This window comes from Chionomys nivalis, chromosome 4 (genome assembly GCF_950005125.1).
Source record: "Chionomys nivalis chromosome 4, mChiNiv1.1, whole genome shotgun sequence".
In the NCBI taxonomy this organism is placed as follows: domain Eukaryota; kingdom Metazoa; phylum Chordata; class Mammalia; order Rodentia; family Cricetidae; genus Chionomys; species Chionomys nivalis.
Window position 1 is genome coordinate 70,559,556 of NC_080089.1, and position 15,772 is coordinate 70,575,327.

Sequence of the window (15,772 nt, forward strand, 5' to 3'; positions counted from 1 at the left end):
AGCATGACTCAAGCCTACAGCGAATTAAGAGTTCTCATAGCATAATCATTGTATATGGCTGTCAACTTTTGTTTGCTTATTTTCATGTCCCAGACTTTCTGTTTGCTGAATGGTCTTGCTTTTTCTAGCATATTTCCATGCTGAGAAAAGAAAAAGAGCTCGTTATTAAGTCAGAGTAACTCAGAATGGTTGGTCTTCCATTGAGTTTTCCCGGGAGGTGGAGGTTTCTCTTTGTCTTCATGCTCTCTCTTTCCCTCTGTCCCTCAGCTCTCATCCTTGAATGTTTTCTCTAGTCATTTATTGCTCGGATGTAGTTTCTCCCTCCCTGTTTCCTTGCCTTTAGTCTATGAATTTCTTCTCTATTTATGTATTTAAAACATCAGATCTCTGAGATTGCTTTGGGGCTTCTTATACTTTAAAAGAACTTTATTTTATTTTATATTTTTTTACTTTATTTTAAACATACTTTTCTAGCACTGTTTTAGTATGTATCATTGTGCACTTCTTCTGTTCTCCCATGACATTTTCATCCGGTTTTATCTTTGGTCTTTGTAAATGTGGGATTAGCTGGTAACACTGAAAATTGTTTCTCCGTTGGCATGACTTCCTATTTTCTATGACTCTGGCTGCTTTTTATGTGTTTTTGGATTTACTCACTATTGTTTTTATGAATTTCCATGATTCCTGGGCCTGTCTTCCTTGAATGTTCACTTCCTACCCTGAGGATAATGTTGAGGTAGGGGCTGGTGCTAAGGAAGCCCAATCCTGCAAACTTTCTGGATGGCCAGAGCCTTGACAATGGGGAGTGAAGCTAAACTTAGCTTTCTTTCTTCTCTGTCACACTTGAGCCAGAATGTCAGATGGTCCTCAGAAAGGAACCGCAGTCAACCAAGAGGGGCTGCCATGCCAGCAGAATCATTTTATTAGGGATAGAGTTTCTGCCTTCCACCTCCCGTGCCTTACCCCAGGCCATCCTCCCTTCTCAGTCCTTCTTTCCTGGAGTAGCCTTCTAACATTTCAGCCACACTATCCCACCAGTCCTCCCCTCTCTGTAGAGAACATTTGGAATTCTTATCTCTGTTGTCCATCTTGGCACTAAATCACAGACTGTCTTACATCATTTAACTTTCCTGAAAGTAATCTAGTCTGTGAAATATTATTATAAGTCCCAGAACAGCAGAGGACACATCCTCTGTGAGTTTTCAGTAGTACTTACAGACAATTCCAGATTTAGAATAGCCCTTTAATAAACACAGGCCTTTCTCTTTCTATAAAACAAAATCTCTGCTTAATTATTCTCCCCCATTTAGTTCCAAATTGTTCCATTTATGATTGTCAATTTATTTCACAGGGAAGGATGTTAGAGAGAGTTGTGCAGGTCCCTTGCTCTTATGCGGTATTGCATTGTAAGCATGATACATAGCTCTTTTTTTTTCAGATGTTTCTTTAAGCAAGTATTTTTAAATTTCTGTATTTTAAGAGGTTAGTATTTGCTGCTGGAGTTAAGTTACACAAGATTTTTATTTCATCAATGAAGGAAATGATGTCCTTTAAGATTCTTTTTGTCTAATGCAACTAGATCATGGACAAATATGTATATATGCATATATGCACATTACAAGTGTATATATTTGAATTTCAAATTTCCAGTGATTTTTGATTTATATATTGGTCTTATGTCCTAAGACTTTGTTAAATTTCTAATCTTATTTTTGTAAATTTCTTAGGAATTTCTACATGAATAAACTATCATTTAAAGACATTTTTCCAATCTCTGCTTTATTATAATATGAAATATTATAGCATGAAAAAGAAATACTAAGAGTAGATATCCTTACAGCTGTAACTTTTAATAATAGAAAAGAACAATGCTCTGAGAATGAATAGAGAGCTAAAAGAAAATACAAAATCTAGGTTCTTCTCTAGTGGCAAATGCTGGTGCTAGTTCTAGGAACAGTAAAATAAACTCCACTCAGCACAGCAGGATGCTCAGAGGACAGCCGGCAAGATGGACCACATCCAGGACTATAGACACCATTTAACAAATTCCAAACAGTAGAAATAAGACAAATATACTTTCAGACCACAGGGGTATTGAACTAGGACAGAAAGATAGCTAGACAGTCCACCCTCTTGCAATACTTGGAGATTAAACAATGTATTTCTAAACTACACCACTGCCAATGAAAACAATCTCAAGAGAAAGTGAAAACATTTTGAACTAAATAAAAATAAAACATCAAAATGCTATTGAATGCATAAACTAAAAAAATCTAAGCTTCTGTTTTAGGAAAACAGAACGAAGAACTATGTAAGTCTAGAATAAACAGAAGAAATTTTTAAAAATTATAGCAGAAATGAACTAAAATTTTTTTAAATGATAAAATCAGAGGCTGTTTCTTAAAAAATAAATAAATAAAACAAATAAGAGTACCAAACAGCCAAAATGATAAATTCCAAATTACTGTATTAGGAATGAAAAAAGAAGCTACTATGCCCATGGACAGTGAAAAGATAATTTAAATGTATTATGAACAACCATGGAACCACAAATTTGATAATTTAAGTGAAATGAACAAATTCTTTTAAATTCACACTCAGTCAAAACTTAAACAAGGAAAAATAAATTTAAATAAGCCTAAATGTATTCAAGAAATTTAACTGGTAATTAATAAACTTAAAAACATCAAATCCAGATGTTACCACTGGTGACTTGTATCAAACATATAAATTCTTCACATTCTATTCCATAAAGTATAATGAGGGGAACATTAATTTATTTTATGGGGCTATCATTATCCAAATACCAAAACTATATAAAGACTTTATAAGAAAAGAGAACCACAAAGCGGACCCTTATGAGCATAGCTGCAAAACATTCAACAAAATATTAGCAAATTTAATCGAATAGAATGGACTGGGAAGGAAGAAATGGAATAATTATTGTAGAATCTCTAGAGTTCTCCTCAGTCCAAACATGAAGCTTCCTAAGACCAGCAAGAAATTACTATAAAGTTGCTGGAACACCTTCATACTAGAAACAAGCCATTGGAAATTAACATTAAGAACACACAGTATCAATGAGGGATCAGGGGTGAAAGAGACTGTCTTCAGTATCTTTGTGAGAATATATTCTTTATAAGCCACAGTTTAGCTTTTGATTTAGCAAATCAAATGAGATCTAAACAAATGGAGGAACAATGCATGGATAGGAAGACTTGGTACATTAGAATGACACTTCAAACTTGATCTGTAGATTCAATAAGATAACAAAAGTTCTAGTAAAGCACTTTGTAGCCATCAGCAGATTCAAAGGTGGATGTGGAAAAGCGGCAGACCCAGGATAGTCAACTGTTCAAAGAGGACAAGTTGGAAGGCTAGCATTATCCAACTTCAAGACACTTATTAAAAAGATCTGGTAATGAGACAGTGTGACAAAAGAGAAAAGCAAATAAAATAACTTAATATTTCTAGATAAAGGTAATGGAGCCAAGGGCTACACTGACGAATTCATTACAAATGAATGACAGTAAGGAACATCTCATCTTTTTTTTTTTTTTTTCAGTGCTAAAAATGAAAGTGTCTCTAATGCCAGGTTTCTTGCTATTCCAGTAATGGCTGCCTCAATCAAAATATCTCTTTCCTTGCTCTCATCTCTGTCCTTCCTCTGTCTTGACTATCCCATTCCCTCAAGTTCTCTTCTCAATCCTCTTCTCCTTCTACTTTCCCATCTTCCCCCACCCCCATGCTCCCAATTTTGTCAGGCAATTTTGTCTATCTCCCCTTTCCAGGTGGATCTATGAATGTTTTTCTTAGGGGTCACCTTGTTACTTAGCTCTTCTAGGATCAAGAACTATAGGCTCATTATCCTTTGCTTTGCAGCTAGTATCCACTTCTGAGTGAGTACATACCATGTTCATCTTTCCGGGTCTGGGTTACCTCACTCAGGATATTTTTTTCTAGTTCCATGCATTTGCATGCAAGTTTCAAGATGTCATTGTGGTTTGTTTTTTTTTTTTTTTTTTCCAATGAGTAGAACTCCAATGTATAAATGTACCACATTTTCTTTATCCATTCCTTTTGAGTGGTGTCTAGGTTGTTTCCAGGTTCTGGGTATTACAAATAATGCTATGAACATAGTTGAACAAATGTCCTTGTAGTATGATTGAGCATCTTTTGGGTGTATGTCCAAGAGTGGTATTGCTGGGTCCTGAGGTAGATTGATTCCCAGTTTTCTGAGAAACCGCCATACTGATTTCCAGAGTGGTTGTACAAGTTTGCATTCCCACCAGCCTAGCCAAGATCTAAACAATAGAGGAGAGGGTGCCCGAATTGGCCTTACCCTATAGGGAGATTGATGAATATCTTAAATGTCATCATAGAACTTTCATCCAGCAACTAATAGAAACAGAGGCAGAGACCTGCAGCAGAGCCCTGGGCTGAGCTCCCAAAGTCCAGCTGAAGAGTGGGAGGAGTTAGAATATGAGCAAAGACGTCAAGACCATGATGAGTTCACCCACTGAAACAGTTTACGGGAGTTAATGGGAGCTCACCAACTACAGCCAAACAGGGAAGGAAACATTATAGGTCCAAACTATCCCTCTGAATGTGGGGACAGTTGTATGGCTGGGGCAGACTGCAGGGCCACTGGCTGTGGCACCAGGATTTGTCCCTACTGCTTATACTAGATTTTTGGGAACCTATTCTGTTTGGGTGGATATCTTTCTCAGTCTAGATATAGTAGGGAGGGCCTTGGACCTTCCCCCAAAGCAATGTGCTTTACCCTTTCTGAGGAGTGGGGTGGGGGTGGGATGGGGGATAGATGTAGGGAATGGGAGGGGTTGGGAACTGGGATTTGTATGTAAAATGAAAAAAGATAGTTTTTCTTTTTTAAAAAATTAATTAAATTAAATTTAAAAAATGAAACTCTCTAGTTTTTCAGCATTAAATATACTGATGGGTCTACATTTTATAGAAATGTTCTTTATTGAGTTGAGGTCACTCTCTCTGCCCCTGTTGTGTTGAGGGGTGTTTTGTCTTGAGACAAAAGATTTTGCCAAGTTTTTTTGGATACAACTTATCATCATGGGAGGTTGAAACAGACATCTCAATTATCACAGGATGAACAGATAAATGTTGACTATGAAGATGACCGAACAACTATTACACAAGATCAAGATGAGAGTCACAAGTAGAGAGCTGCCTCTAATAATTAGTATGCCAGGACAAGAGGCAGAAAGAAGAAGCATTAGAATAGATGAATGAAAAAGCCAGCCAGTGGCTATTCCTAGTAGCAGTGGAGGCCCAGCTGGAGGCAGGACCAGAAAGAAACACTTAGGTAGTTTTGATGATACTGCTAACAGTCTAATGCTTGAGTGGTGAGGCATTACCATCCCTGACTTCAGACTCTATTACAGAGCTACAGTATTGAAAACAGCTTGGTATTGGCATAAAAACAGAGAAGTCGACCAATGGAATCGAATAGAAGACCCGGACTTTAACCCACAAACCTATGAACACCTGGTTTTCGATAAAGGAGCTAAAAGTATACAATGGAAAAAAGACAGCATCTTCAACAAATGGTGCTGGCATAACTGGATGTCAATCTGTAGAAGAATGAAAATAGATTCATATCTATCACCATGCACAAAACTCAAGTCCAAATGGATTAAAGACCTCAATATCAGTCTGAACACACTGAAGCTGATAGAAGAGAAAGTGGGAAGTACTCTACAATACATGGGCACAGGAGAACACTTCCTACGTACAACCCCAGCAGCACAGATATTAAGGGCATCATTGAATAAATGGGACCTCCTGAGACTGAGTAGCTTCTGTAAAGCAAAGGACACTGTCACTAAGACAAAAAGGCAACCCACTGACAGGGAGAAGATCTTCACCAACCCAGCAACTGACAAAGGTCTGATCTCCAAAATATATAAAGAACTCAAGAAACTAGACTGTAAAAACTAATCAACCCAATTATAAAATGGGGCACTGAACTGAACAGAGAATTCTCAACAGAAGTTCAAATGGCCAAAAGACACTTAACGTCATGCTCAACTTCTTTAGTGATCAGGGAAATGCAAATCAAGACAACTTTAAGATACCATCTTACACCTGTCAGAATGGCTAAAATCAAAAACACCAATGATAGCCTTTGCTGGAGAGGTTGTGGGTTCATAGTGTGTTCCAATAGGATAGATCTTAACTTGTGTTTTTGTTATACATATCCTTTTGTATAAAGTACAACAGAATATAATAAAAATCTGTTGCCCAAATAAAGTTTTCCCTTTTCAGTATGTTTGAGATTTTATCTTGGTGTAGAGGTCTTTCTAATCTTATCTGTAAAAAATGTTAGACAGTGATTCATGTCACCTCCTAATAGACATTCCATTCTAGTAACTTTAGTAAGAGCCTACCACATCCAGTATGTCTACTAATACCAACAACAACCCATAAAACATCAATGAGACAGCTTCTCACAACCATGAAAACAAAGTTAGCGTTCACGAGTTAATTTGTCCCATCCTCTTAGGAACCTGAAAAGGGCATGTTCCTTATTTTATGGGCCATCTGTTTCTTCTGCCTTCACTTGCATCACAGAATTATGTTAAAAGTGAATGCTTAGCCTGGCAGTAGTGGCACACACTTTTAATCCCAGCATTTGGGAGGCAGAAGCAGGCAGATCTCTGAGTTCGAGGCCAGCCTGGTCTACAGAGTGATTTCCAGGACAGCCAGAACTACACAGAAGTTCTGTCTCAAAAAAACCAAAAAGCGAATGCTTGCACATTTACAAAGAAATTAAGTGATAGACAGGGAGTCAGATATCTTTTCTATTTTGAAAGCCCTCTGAAGTGGGAAAGTCCACAGCTTTCCTTACATCCATCCTGAAATCCATCACACCATAAAGCAGAATTTCCTACTTTTAACAAGACTTTAAGTTGAAATAACATAGAAACCTTAAATTAAGCATTTTTGGCAACATGGGTCCATATTTTAAGTTAGACTTATTTTCTTTTCCACAAATCCACATTTAAAGGATGCTTTAGAAAAAGGAAGGTGTTGTGCCATTTATTTCTTCATTCAAAATATTTGTTTTGAAATTATATAGTAAAAAAGGCAGTAATCAAGGACTTGTAACTGTTCACTATTTTTCTTTTAAAATTATTTCAGATCAAAAGAATTTGAAAAACTAGTGTTAAATCTTTGCCCAGATTCTCTATATTAGAGACTCCTAGTCAAAGTTTTCACTAGATAGCCCCTTAAATTATCACTGAAATACAAAGTGTGCCTGTGTCTGTGCTTCCACCTTCTGTCTTACAATTGTGAAGTATCTTTCTCTGTTCATTTCCCTCTATCCCTTGATAAAGAAATTTAATTCTGAATTCTTAACTGTGTTCAATAAAATCTCAAAAAATATGACTAAGGTGATGCCTCTGAAATGTTTTCTAGCTTCTTGAAATATCTGACTGTAGTCAGTGTAACTAGAAAACTGAAGGGCAGTACGCTCATAGTGTCTTACTCATTTCTATACAATCCCATGATCTCACTGCTTCTTTATTTTTGTTTTTAAAGTCTTAACTGGAACTCTTTGGTGAGTGGTATTAAAATCAATCCTAAAATAATGAACTAGTGCAGTGTTTCAAGATCCACGGAAAGGGAGATGACTTTAAGTTCTTCTTATAAATTTGTTAAGTATTTTTAAAGTGATGAATGGATCTAGAAGTGCCAATAGGAAGAAAGTTAGTTTATTCTATTGAAATGTAAGTAATTTTTTTTTGCTAGTGGGTAAAGGCACTATCTGCCAAGCCTGACTATCTGAGTTTGATCCCTAGAACCTACATAGTGGAAAGAGACAACAGACCCGCATAGGTTGTCCTCTGATCTCCACACACGCACCACAGTGGGCACCCATATATCCCCAAACGCATAGGCACGAAAATAAACAAATGTAAAATATTTTTAAAGTAATTTTCTATTTGATCTTTAGAAAACTTCCAAGAAATAAAGTCAGGCAATCTTAGAAATACACTCCACAAGAAAACTTAAAAACTAAACTTGAATCCGGTAACAGTGTTATTATTTGAAAAACTAAGGAATGGGACACCTTGACGGGCTCTTTAAAATCCTTTCAAATGTAAGAAAACCATGCCTCTAATAAAAATCTTAGACAGCTTGAAAATTCTAGAAACTCTTTGGTTTTGCTAACATGTGTGGCTTATGACTTGTTTAACTCGGTAGTTATACTAGGTAACAAAATTAATTTTTTTTTTTTTTGGATTTTTGAGACAGGGTTTCTCTGTAGCTTTTTGGTTCCTGTCCTGGAACTAGCTCTTCTAATCCAGGCTGGCCTCGAACTCACAGAGATCCGCCTGCCTCTGCCTCCCGAGTGCTGGGATTAAAGGCGTGCGCCACCACCGCCTGGCTTCCACAATTAATTCTTAATTCAAGAGCTGACTGTAATTAGGGAAATGATTATTCCAGACATATTCAGGTTCCTTAAATATTCCCTAAGTCTTGCAACAAAGAAACTGATTTGAAAGTTCTAGTGATTATCTCTTTAACCCAGGGTTTTACCCCGTAGATAATGACCAGAAATTGAATTACCAATACTGTTAACCTTGGTGTGGGATCGTACACAAGATGCTCTGTCTTTCTTTGTTTATTGGTGGATGGACACTTTAATTGGTCGGATGTTCACTGAAGTTAAGATTCTTACTTTATCTTTGGATGAAGCAACTGATATGAGAAGATACTCCTGCATTAAGAGTGAGGCAGGACTTGGTACTGTTTTGAATGTCTTTCAACACCAGATTCTATGTGTCTGTACCAATAGGTGTATAGAACTGGTATTGCTATGCTGCCTCCATACTGCTGAACCATTGATGGGCTTCTGATCTCCCATATCTCATAACCCATTTTGTTTTGTCGTTCTGTAGATCTTTATTAACAATGAATGGCAGAACTCAGAGAGTGGGAGAGTGTTCCCTGTCTGCAATCCAGCCACAGGAGAACAAGTGTGTGAAGTTCAAGAAGCAGACAAGGTAAGTGTTGCTTAGAAGATTCCCTGTGGAATAACCACCAGTAACAGCAAAACAACGGACAAGTGTTCTAGATGCTACACTTAGGTGCAAGCATCGCTTCTTTGATGACAGCAGGTAGTTTTTCTGTATTGAGTGTTTCTCTTAATTGAGCCTCTTCTTTAATTCACAGGTGGATATAGACAAGGCAGTGCAGGCAGCCCGCCTGGCCTTCTCTCTTGGTTCAGTGTGGAGAAGGATGGATGCTTCTGAGAGAGGACGTCTGTTGGACAAGCTTGCAGACTTGGTGGAACGGGACAGGGCAGTTCTTGCAGTAAGTAAACTAAGAAAGCAGCTATGTTTCTACTCCAAAATGACCACTCAACTGGAATGTGAAGTGTTGTCGGGTAGGGGAGTTATGAAGTGTATAGTATGTATATGAAATATGAGAGATCTTTGGGGAGCTCTTCGTGGCAGTTTGAAGGGAAAAACCATAGCATTGCATCACTGCTAAGGATCTCCCTTCCCATTTCCTCACACCTCCCACAAGCAAAGCAAAACACATCCACTTGACAAGCAAAACAAAAACATCAAGAACAGAACCTCCAGGCTGTTTGCAAAAGACAAATGCCAAGCGGCTTTTTTTGTAAATCAAATAGGAAAAGAAGGATGTGGAGCCTCACGCATTCTCCTCCATTTGTCCTACCACGTCCTAGAATTATGAGAGAGAGTGCCACTTCGTCTCACTAGAACTATCACGCACTCCCAGCGCACACAGGAATGTCTTTTGATCTGGCGCTTTTGGTTGCTTTTGCTGTTGTTTTTTAAAATAAAAGTTACTTTGAGGGCTGGAATGTTCGCTTAGCAGTTAATAGTAAGTGCTGCTCTTCCAGAGGACCTGAGTTTGGCTCCAGAACCCAGATAGGTAAGCTCATAACTCCCTGAAATTCCACCTCCAGGGAAGGAGACCCGTAGCCTCCACAGGCATCTTTTTTCATGTGCTCATACCCCCTCACACACGCCACACACTTCAAATAAAAAGAAATAGTTTCTAAATAGCTAATTTCTTGAGAATGAAGACTTTCTGAAATTAAGAACCACTTAGGAATATAGGCAGTGTGTGTCAGGGATCAGTCCTTGGATGGTCCTCAATTGGTTATGGGCTCCACTTCTTTTCTCTGTGCTTTGTAGACCTTGGCCCTTTGTTAGCTAACTACATTAGAGAATGTATTGTCTAATTTGTGAACATGTAAATGGTCTTAGAAGGACTGGGAAATTATTGACTTTTCTCTTATAAAGTGAGTCAGTGTAGAGTGATAAGTAGCAGTTAAAAATGAGCTTTGTTTTGTGGAGTAAGTAGGGGAACTGTGCTGTCAGTAACAGTGTTATTTAACTTCATTAAATGGAAAGTATTTCAGGTTTAGCGTTGTCAGTAATCAAACAATTTTATACCAGTACATGTTATATTATGTCCTGTTACAGAGAAACATTAAATTATAAATATCCATTTTGTTTATTTCATTTGTTAAAATTCTAACAGCCTAGTATGTCTCAAGTGAAAGTAGTCTACTTCATTGTTCCAGTGATCATTGTTTTTGTAACAGACTTAATCAATTTAGGAACATGTCATTAAAATAATGTTTATAATGTAAAGCTGTTTATTTTTGCTATTTTTATAAATGAACCAGATACTTTACTCTTAATGGTTGTTAACATAAATGTTTACAAAAACCAGTCTTTAAATTGTTAAAGTCTGGGCTTCCCCAGAGGAGATCTTGTTTATTTGGTGGTAATAAATAAGCTCGCTATGCACCATGAATATTTCACTTCTCAGCAGGGGTCTTGGCAGCTGTGTAGAACATTTTATATCCACATTGAATGCATACAGAACCGACATCCCTGCTTCTCTTTGTGGATTCGAATTACTAGTGCACTCTCAGAAAGATCCCGCTTCCCCTCTGACCATTAATATAACTGAAGGTGGTTTGACAAGCAGAGCATTTCTTTATCATCAATTAAAGAAGCGTTGTGTTTATATATCTGGACAGTGGACAAGGAAAACACGGGCACAAGAACAGCACGTGTATGTCCATTGTGGTCTTTTACTAGTAACTCAAGCAAGTCTGTTAGGACGGGACACCTTCTTGTTTGGGAAAGCAGAGTTGACCAAGTGTGCATCACCAATCATGTCTAGCCCTGTTCTCTCTATTCTTCGTTTCTTCTTCTGTAGAATTAGACTCACTACAGTGTATCACTGCAAAGTTCTGAGGACTTAACTCTTCTCTGTTTCTTTTCCTACAGACCATGGAATCTTTAAATGGTGGCAAGCCATTCCTGCAAGCTTTTTACATCGATCTGCAGGGAGTCATCAAAACCCTGCGATATTATGCAGGCTGGGCTGATAAAATTCATGGAATGACCATTCCTGTAGGTATGTGAAACATGAGTATATCAAAGAGGAAAATGTGGAGCTCTGCCGGAAATACTTCTCCAAACACAAAGAGCAGCCAGATACAATGTAGATATGAGACACTTGTGGCAGCTTAAACTGAGCATAGGGCCAAACAGATTATGTCACTAACCCTGACAATGTCCCTCCTTATGTGTATAGATATAAGTGTGGAGAGCCACTTAAATCAATTTATCAGTCAGTTAGGGAATAGCATACAGGGATTAGCTGCTAAGAGCTGGGTTAGATCCTCAGGATTGAAGTGTGTGGAGCAGAGGGGGATTCGATAGAAGGAGATCTATTTTAGCAACTGAATGGAATAAATTTTATAGGAAAGAGACCAAATGAAGGGGACATGAGGACTCACCTCATGGTCATCAGCCTAATAAGACTAAGCTAGGGGGCTCCTGAGGGGAGACTAGATAAGAGAGGTCATAATTACTTAGATATTTATTCTCAGATTCGTTTATCCCATTCCCATTTGTCCTTTGTAATACCATAATTCAATATCAATTTGATTTCATTGTTTTATTTCCACAGTGAAGTCCAGAATTTAGGAAAGTCATGTGGTCTTTATGTGTTACCTGTGTTTCTCTGAAAAACATCCCCAGTTTTTCTTCGCATTATAAGACAAGAAATAATGGCTGTTTGCATAGCACCTGAGCATGTCAAGTCTTCTTTTACATTTAGGGTAGAACTGTGATTCTGTAAAACAAACTCTAATGAAATAGTGTATGCCTAATGAGATGCTAAGAATTTAGTGTCTCAGCAGGGTCACTTAACTAGTAAATTTCAGGTCTAAGACAAAAATGTGTGTGTGCTTTGATTATAAATGAGCAGTCAGGTGTAGAGATGAAATATATCTACCTTGTTTGCCTTCTAGAAGGACTTGGGAAGTAGAGAAGAGATGATCATTTTTTTGAACCTTCAACAAGATGCCACTTCCTCTTACTGTGGGATTTTGCTCACCACCCTCTATTTCATCTCACTCAAGACCCACAGTTAGCTGCTCTTGTTTGATTCGAAAGGGCTCTGGTGCTGTTTTCTTTATAACACTGTCCATTATTCCCTGGCCCAGCACTCACTGGAGCCATTCTCTCTGACCACAAGTCCTGTGCTTTAACCCTCCTGTGGCAACTCCTACTTATGATGATTAATAATAATCATTACTTCAATTTATTGAATACTTTTCTTTTGTTCATTTTTTATCTCTTCTGTTGTAGCAGCCCCGAGAAGTATAATTTCCTCCTTTTTGATCTTTGTGACTCAAATCAAGAGTTCTCTGTTCCTTCCCTGCTTTTTCTTCCCTGTGATCAGAATCAAACTTATTTATAGTTTGCTAAGAGTGAAAGAGGAGTTGTGGTGCCCTACTTTCCTCTGAATGACTGTTATTTTATTGATTTTATAGTAAGTAGGAAAACAGGATCCATACTTTAAGCTGAATTTTGTGGCAAAATGGCTTTATGATATGCCAACATATAGTGAAGGTTAAAAACTACCTGGCTCCTATGTAGCTATTTATCTGTTTCAACTCTACTCCAGTTTTACCTGTTAAACTGAAGACTGAGCTAAAAATGCAGATAACGATCAGACGCAAAGCTTTTGTCTTCAGTCAGCTCATTTTGGTACTGTCAATAATAGTGAATGCATGGGTGAAATCTGAAATTCTGTTTAATCATAACAAGAGTGAGGGCTGTTTGCTGAACTCACTTGATAAGAACCAGGGTAGTTATAGGAGCTGAATGGATGGTGGCAGGAAACTGTGAAGTCAGGTCTTCATAAGGAACCTCTTGAAGACACTGCAGAGAACCCAAGGGACCCATAAGGCTGATCTCACTTTATAGACACAGGAATCAATTGCAGAAGAGAAAACTAACTTATTTTCAAGACTGTGTAATGAAATAGTGATAGAGCTGAAATCTATTAATAGAAGACTCAAGAACAATCTACCCGTAGACTCCTGGAAGGAACAGTGTTAGTGCCACTTCATGCTAATGTAAAGTTTCATTGTGTGAATAAACACTCACAGAATCTATCACTGTGGCAAAATGCTCAGACAGGTCTGCATGGTGCTTACATACACTAGAATCTACTAGGATACAGAAGGGACTAGTTCTATGTTTTTGGCCTAAATGTTAACTACTTGGATTAGTTAAAAGGTTGTTATCTTCTCCAGAGTAATTCTAAGGCAGTAAAGGCCCTAGCCCTGAGCTGTACCCTCAAGCCCAGATTAATTCTGTGTGAACGTTAGAGACAGGAAGATGGTGCCCATTCACTGAATTATGCTATAGATTCTTGTGTTGCTAAAGAACTCATTTTGTTGATACTGGCTATAGAAGACTCACTACAGCTATTGAAATGCCATTGGTTGTTATCAGGAACTTGAGATTCATACCACAAATCTCACTTCTGACACATGAAGATTTTTTTGGCTGTAATTACATCATTAGACTTTATTTTATGTGCAGGATGTGCCAGAATATGAGAATAAAAGCTACATTAAAAACTTTAAAGCATTTATAGTCTCTGCTTTTAAAAGTAATGTTTGCCTTGAAGAAATTACTCAAATATTTAAACTTTTAATCAACTAAATATTACTATCTCTCTGTTTTCATCTGTCTCTATCTCTCTGTCTGTCTCTCCCTTCTCCCCTATATAATTTTATCAAATTCCCAACAAAGAACATAGGGAAGTGGCTTAATTTTTACAAATATCAGAGAGACTTATTCTGTCCTTGCCTCTGGGACAAAGTCTTTTCCTAATGTACCTACTGTGTATGCATACGCAGCAGACAGTAATGCACTGTTCAACCAGTGTCACAGCACAGTAGACTATCTAATTGTAAGGTTCTTGCATTCTTCTTGACCGGAGGGTTCAGAATCTATTCAGCAAAATCACAAGGTGCTTTGTTTGAACATTGAAGTGTGAGAGGCACCATACAACATCTAGACAGCATGGGTAGCCTGCAAAACTAGTTCCATGCAGTAGTAAGTGAGTAGACTTGTTTTATTTTATTTCTAAGATTTAAAGAATGTGGGAAGAAAAATATTACTAATCCTTGAAACTTGTCACTTGATAATTTTCCTCGAAATGAGGCCAGCAAGTAACTCTGTGTTCATTGTTAAGGAATGAGCCAACCTGGCAAATCAAACAATTGATAGGTCTAGTGATACTGGGAAAGACTTGGCTCCCAAAGGACTGGCTCCTGGTGACCCTAATATAGATACTTGGGGGACTTGTAGCAGGGTCCTGATAACTATGAAGGGCCTCTAAGTGCCCTCAGTCCTCCCCAGGGGGCCTAGTAGAAGGTATATCTCTCATGTTTTCCAGAAATCACAGCTGCCTAATTGGGGGTGTCCTTTGGACATATAGGAGCACCCATTGCATTCACAGGGCACAGGGCCCCATTCAATGTTTTCTTGAGAAAAGTTCAAGATCCAAGATACCCCGTGTGTCTTTATTTGGGACTTAGTGAAGTCATCTCTGAGGACTGGAAGAGTCAGTACCCTCTCTGTGCCAACCTTCAGCTCCATGTGTATCAAATCTATGAACAGATTATTAGGTACATTTTATCCTCTACAACTCAGTTTCTCTTAAGACACAATTATCAGGTCAAGTTACTCCCCATAAGATCAGCTTCTAAAGATATTGTTTACATTTTCCTTTCCTTACTTTCATTTTTCAGTAGCTTTCAACATTACCTGATACCTTTACAACCTTGCATGTGGAGGCTGGAGATGGGAAATCTATGATCCCTGTGTTGTGCTCACGTGGACGCCAAAGAATTTCCTCTGAACCAACAGTTTCCTTCAGTTGTGCTAAAATAAACATCGAGTTCTTCAATTCATCTTCCCTTTACTTCCTGCAGAAATCAGTCCTCATCTCAATGATCGACACCGCCCTCCAAATCAGTGCTTTGTATTTAGCCACTTGAGTGCATCACCTTAGCTAAATTATCGTTTAATATAGGAGCTTTCCTTGCCAATTGAATTTTATATAGTAATCATCAGTATTGTTGCTCCTCATGGAAACCCTTTCTAGAGAGTGCAGTAGTGACTTGTCCTGGCACAGCTGATGGTATCTTTTCAGAAGATTCATGACTTGTCTCATACAGAGTTGGAATAGTTTAGCTGATTTTTCTTTTTCTTCCTCCTCCTTCTCTTCCTCCTTATCTTCTTCTATATATGTGTGTGTGTGTGTACATGTGTGTTTGAGACAGGGATTCTCTGTGTAATAACCCTAGTCGTCCTGGAACTAACTCTGTATACCAGTCTGGCCTTGAACTCATAGAGATCCTCCT

At 38.0% G+C, this 15,772-nt stretch overlaps 1 protein-coding gene across 1 annotated transcript in view; it reads left to right on the forward strand.

Moving 5' to 3' along the window:
- The window catches only part of Aldh1a2 (aldehyde dehydrogenase 1 family member A2), a 78,028-nt gene that overhangs the window by 27,700 nt on the left and 34,556 nt on the right, over window positions 1-15,772 (forward strand). The window contains exons 2-4 of the mRNA XM_057767141.1: window positions 8,943-9,047; window positions 9,217-9,357; window positions 11,325-11,454. Of these exons, the coding sequence (XP_057623124.1) occupies window positions 8,943-9,047; window positions 9,217-9,357; window positions 11,325-11,454 (376 nt within the window). The remainder of the gene's footprint in view (window positions 1-8,942; window positions 9,048-9,216; window positions 9,358-11,324; window positions 11,455-15,772) is intronic.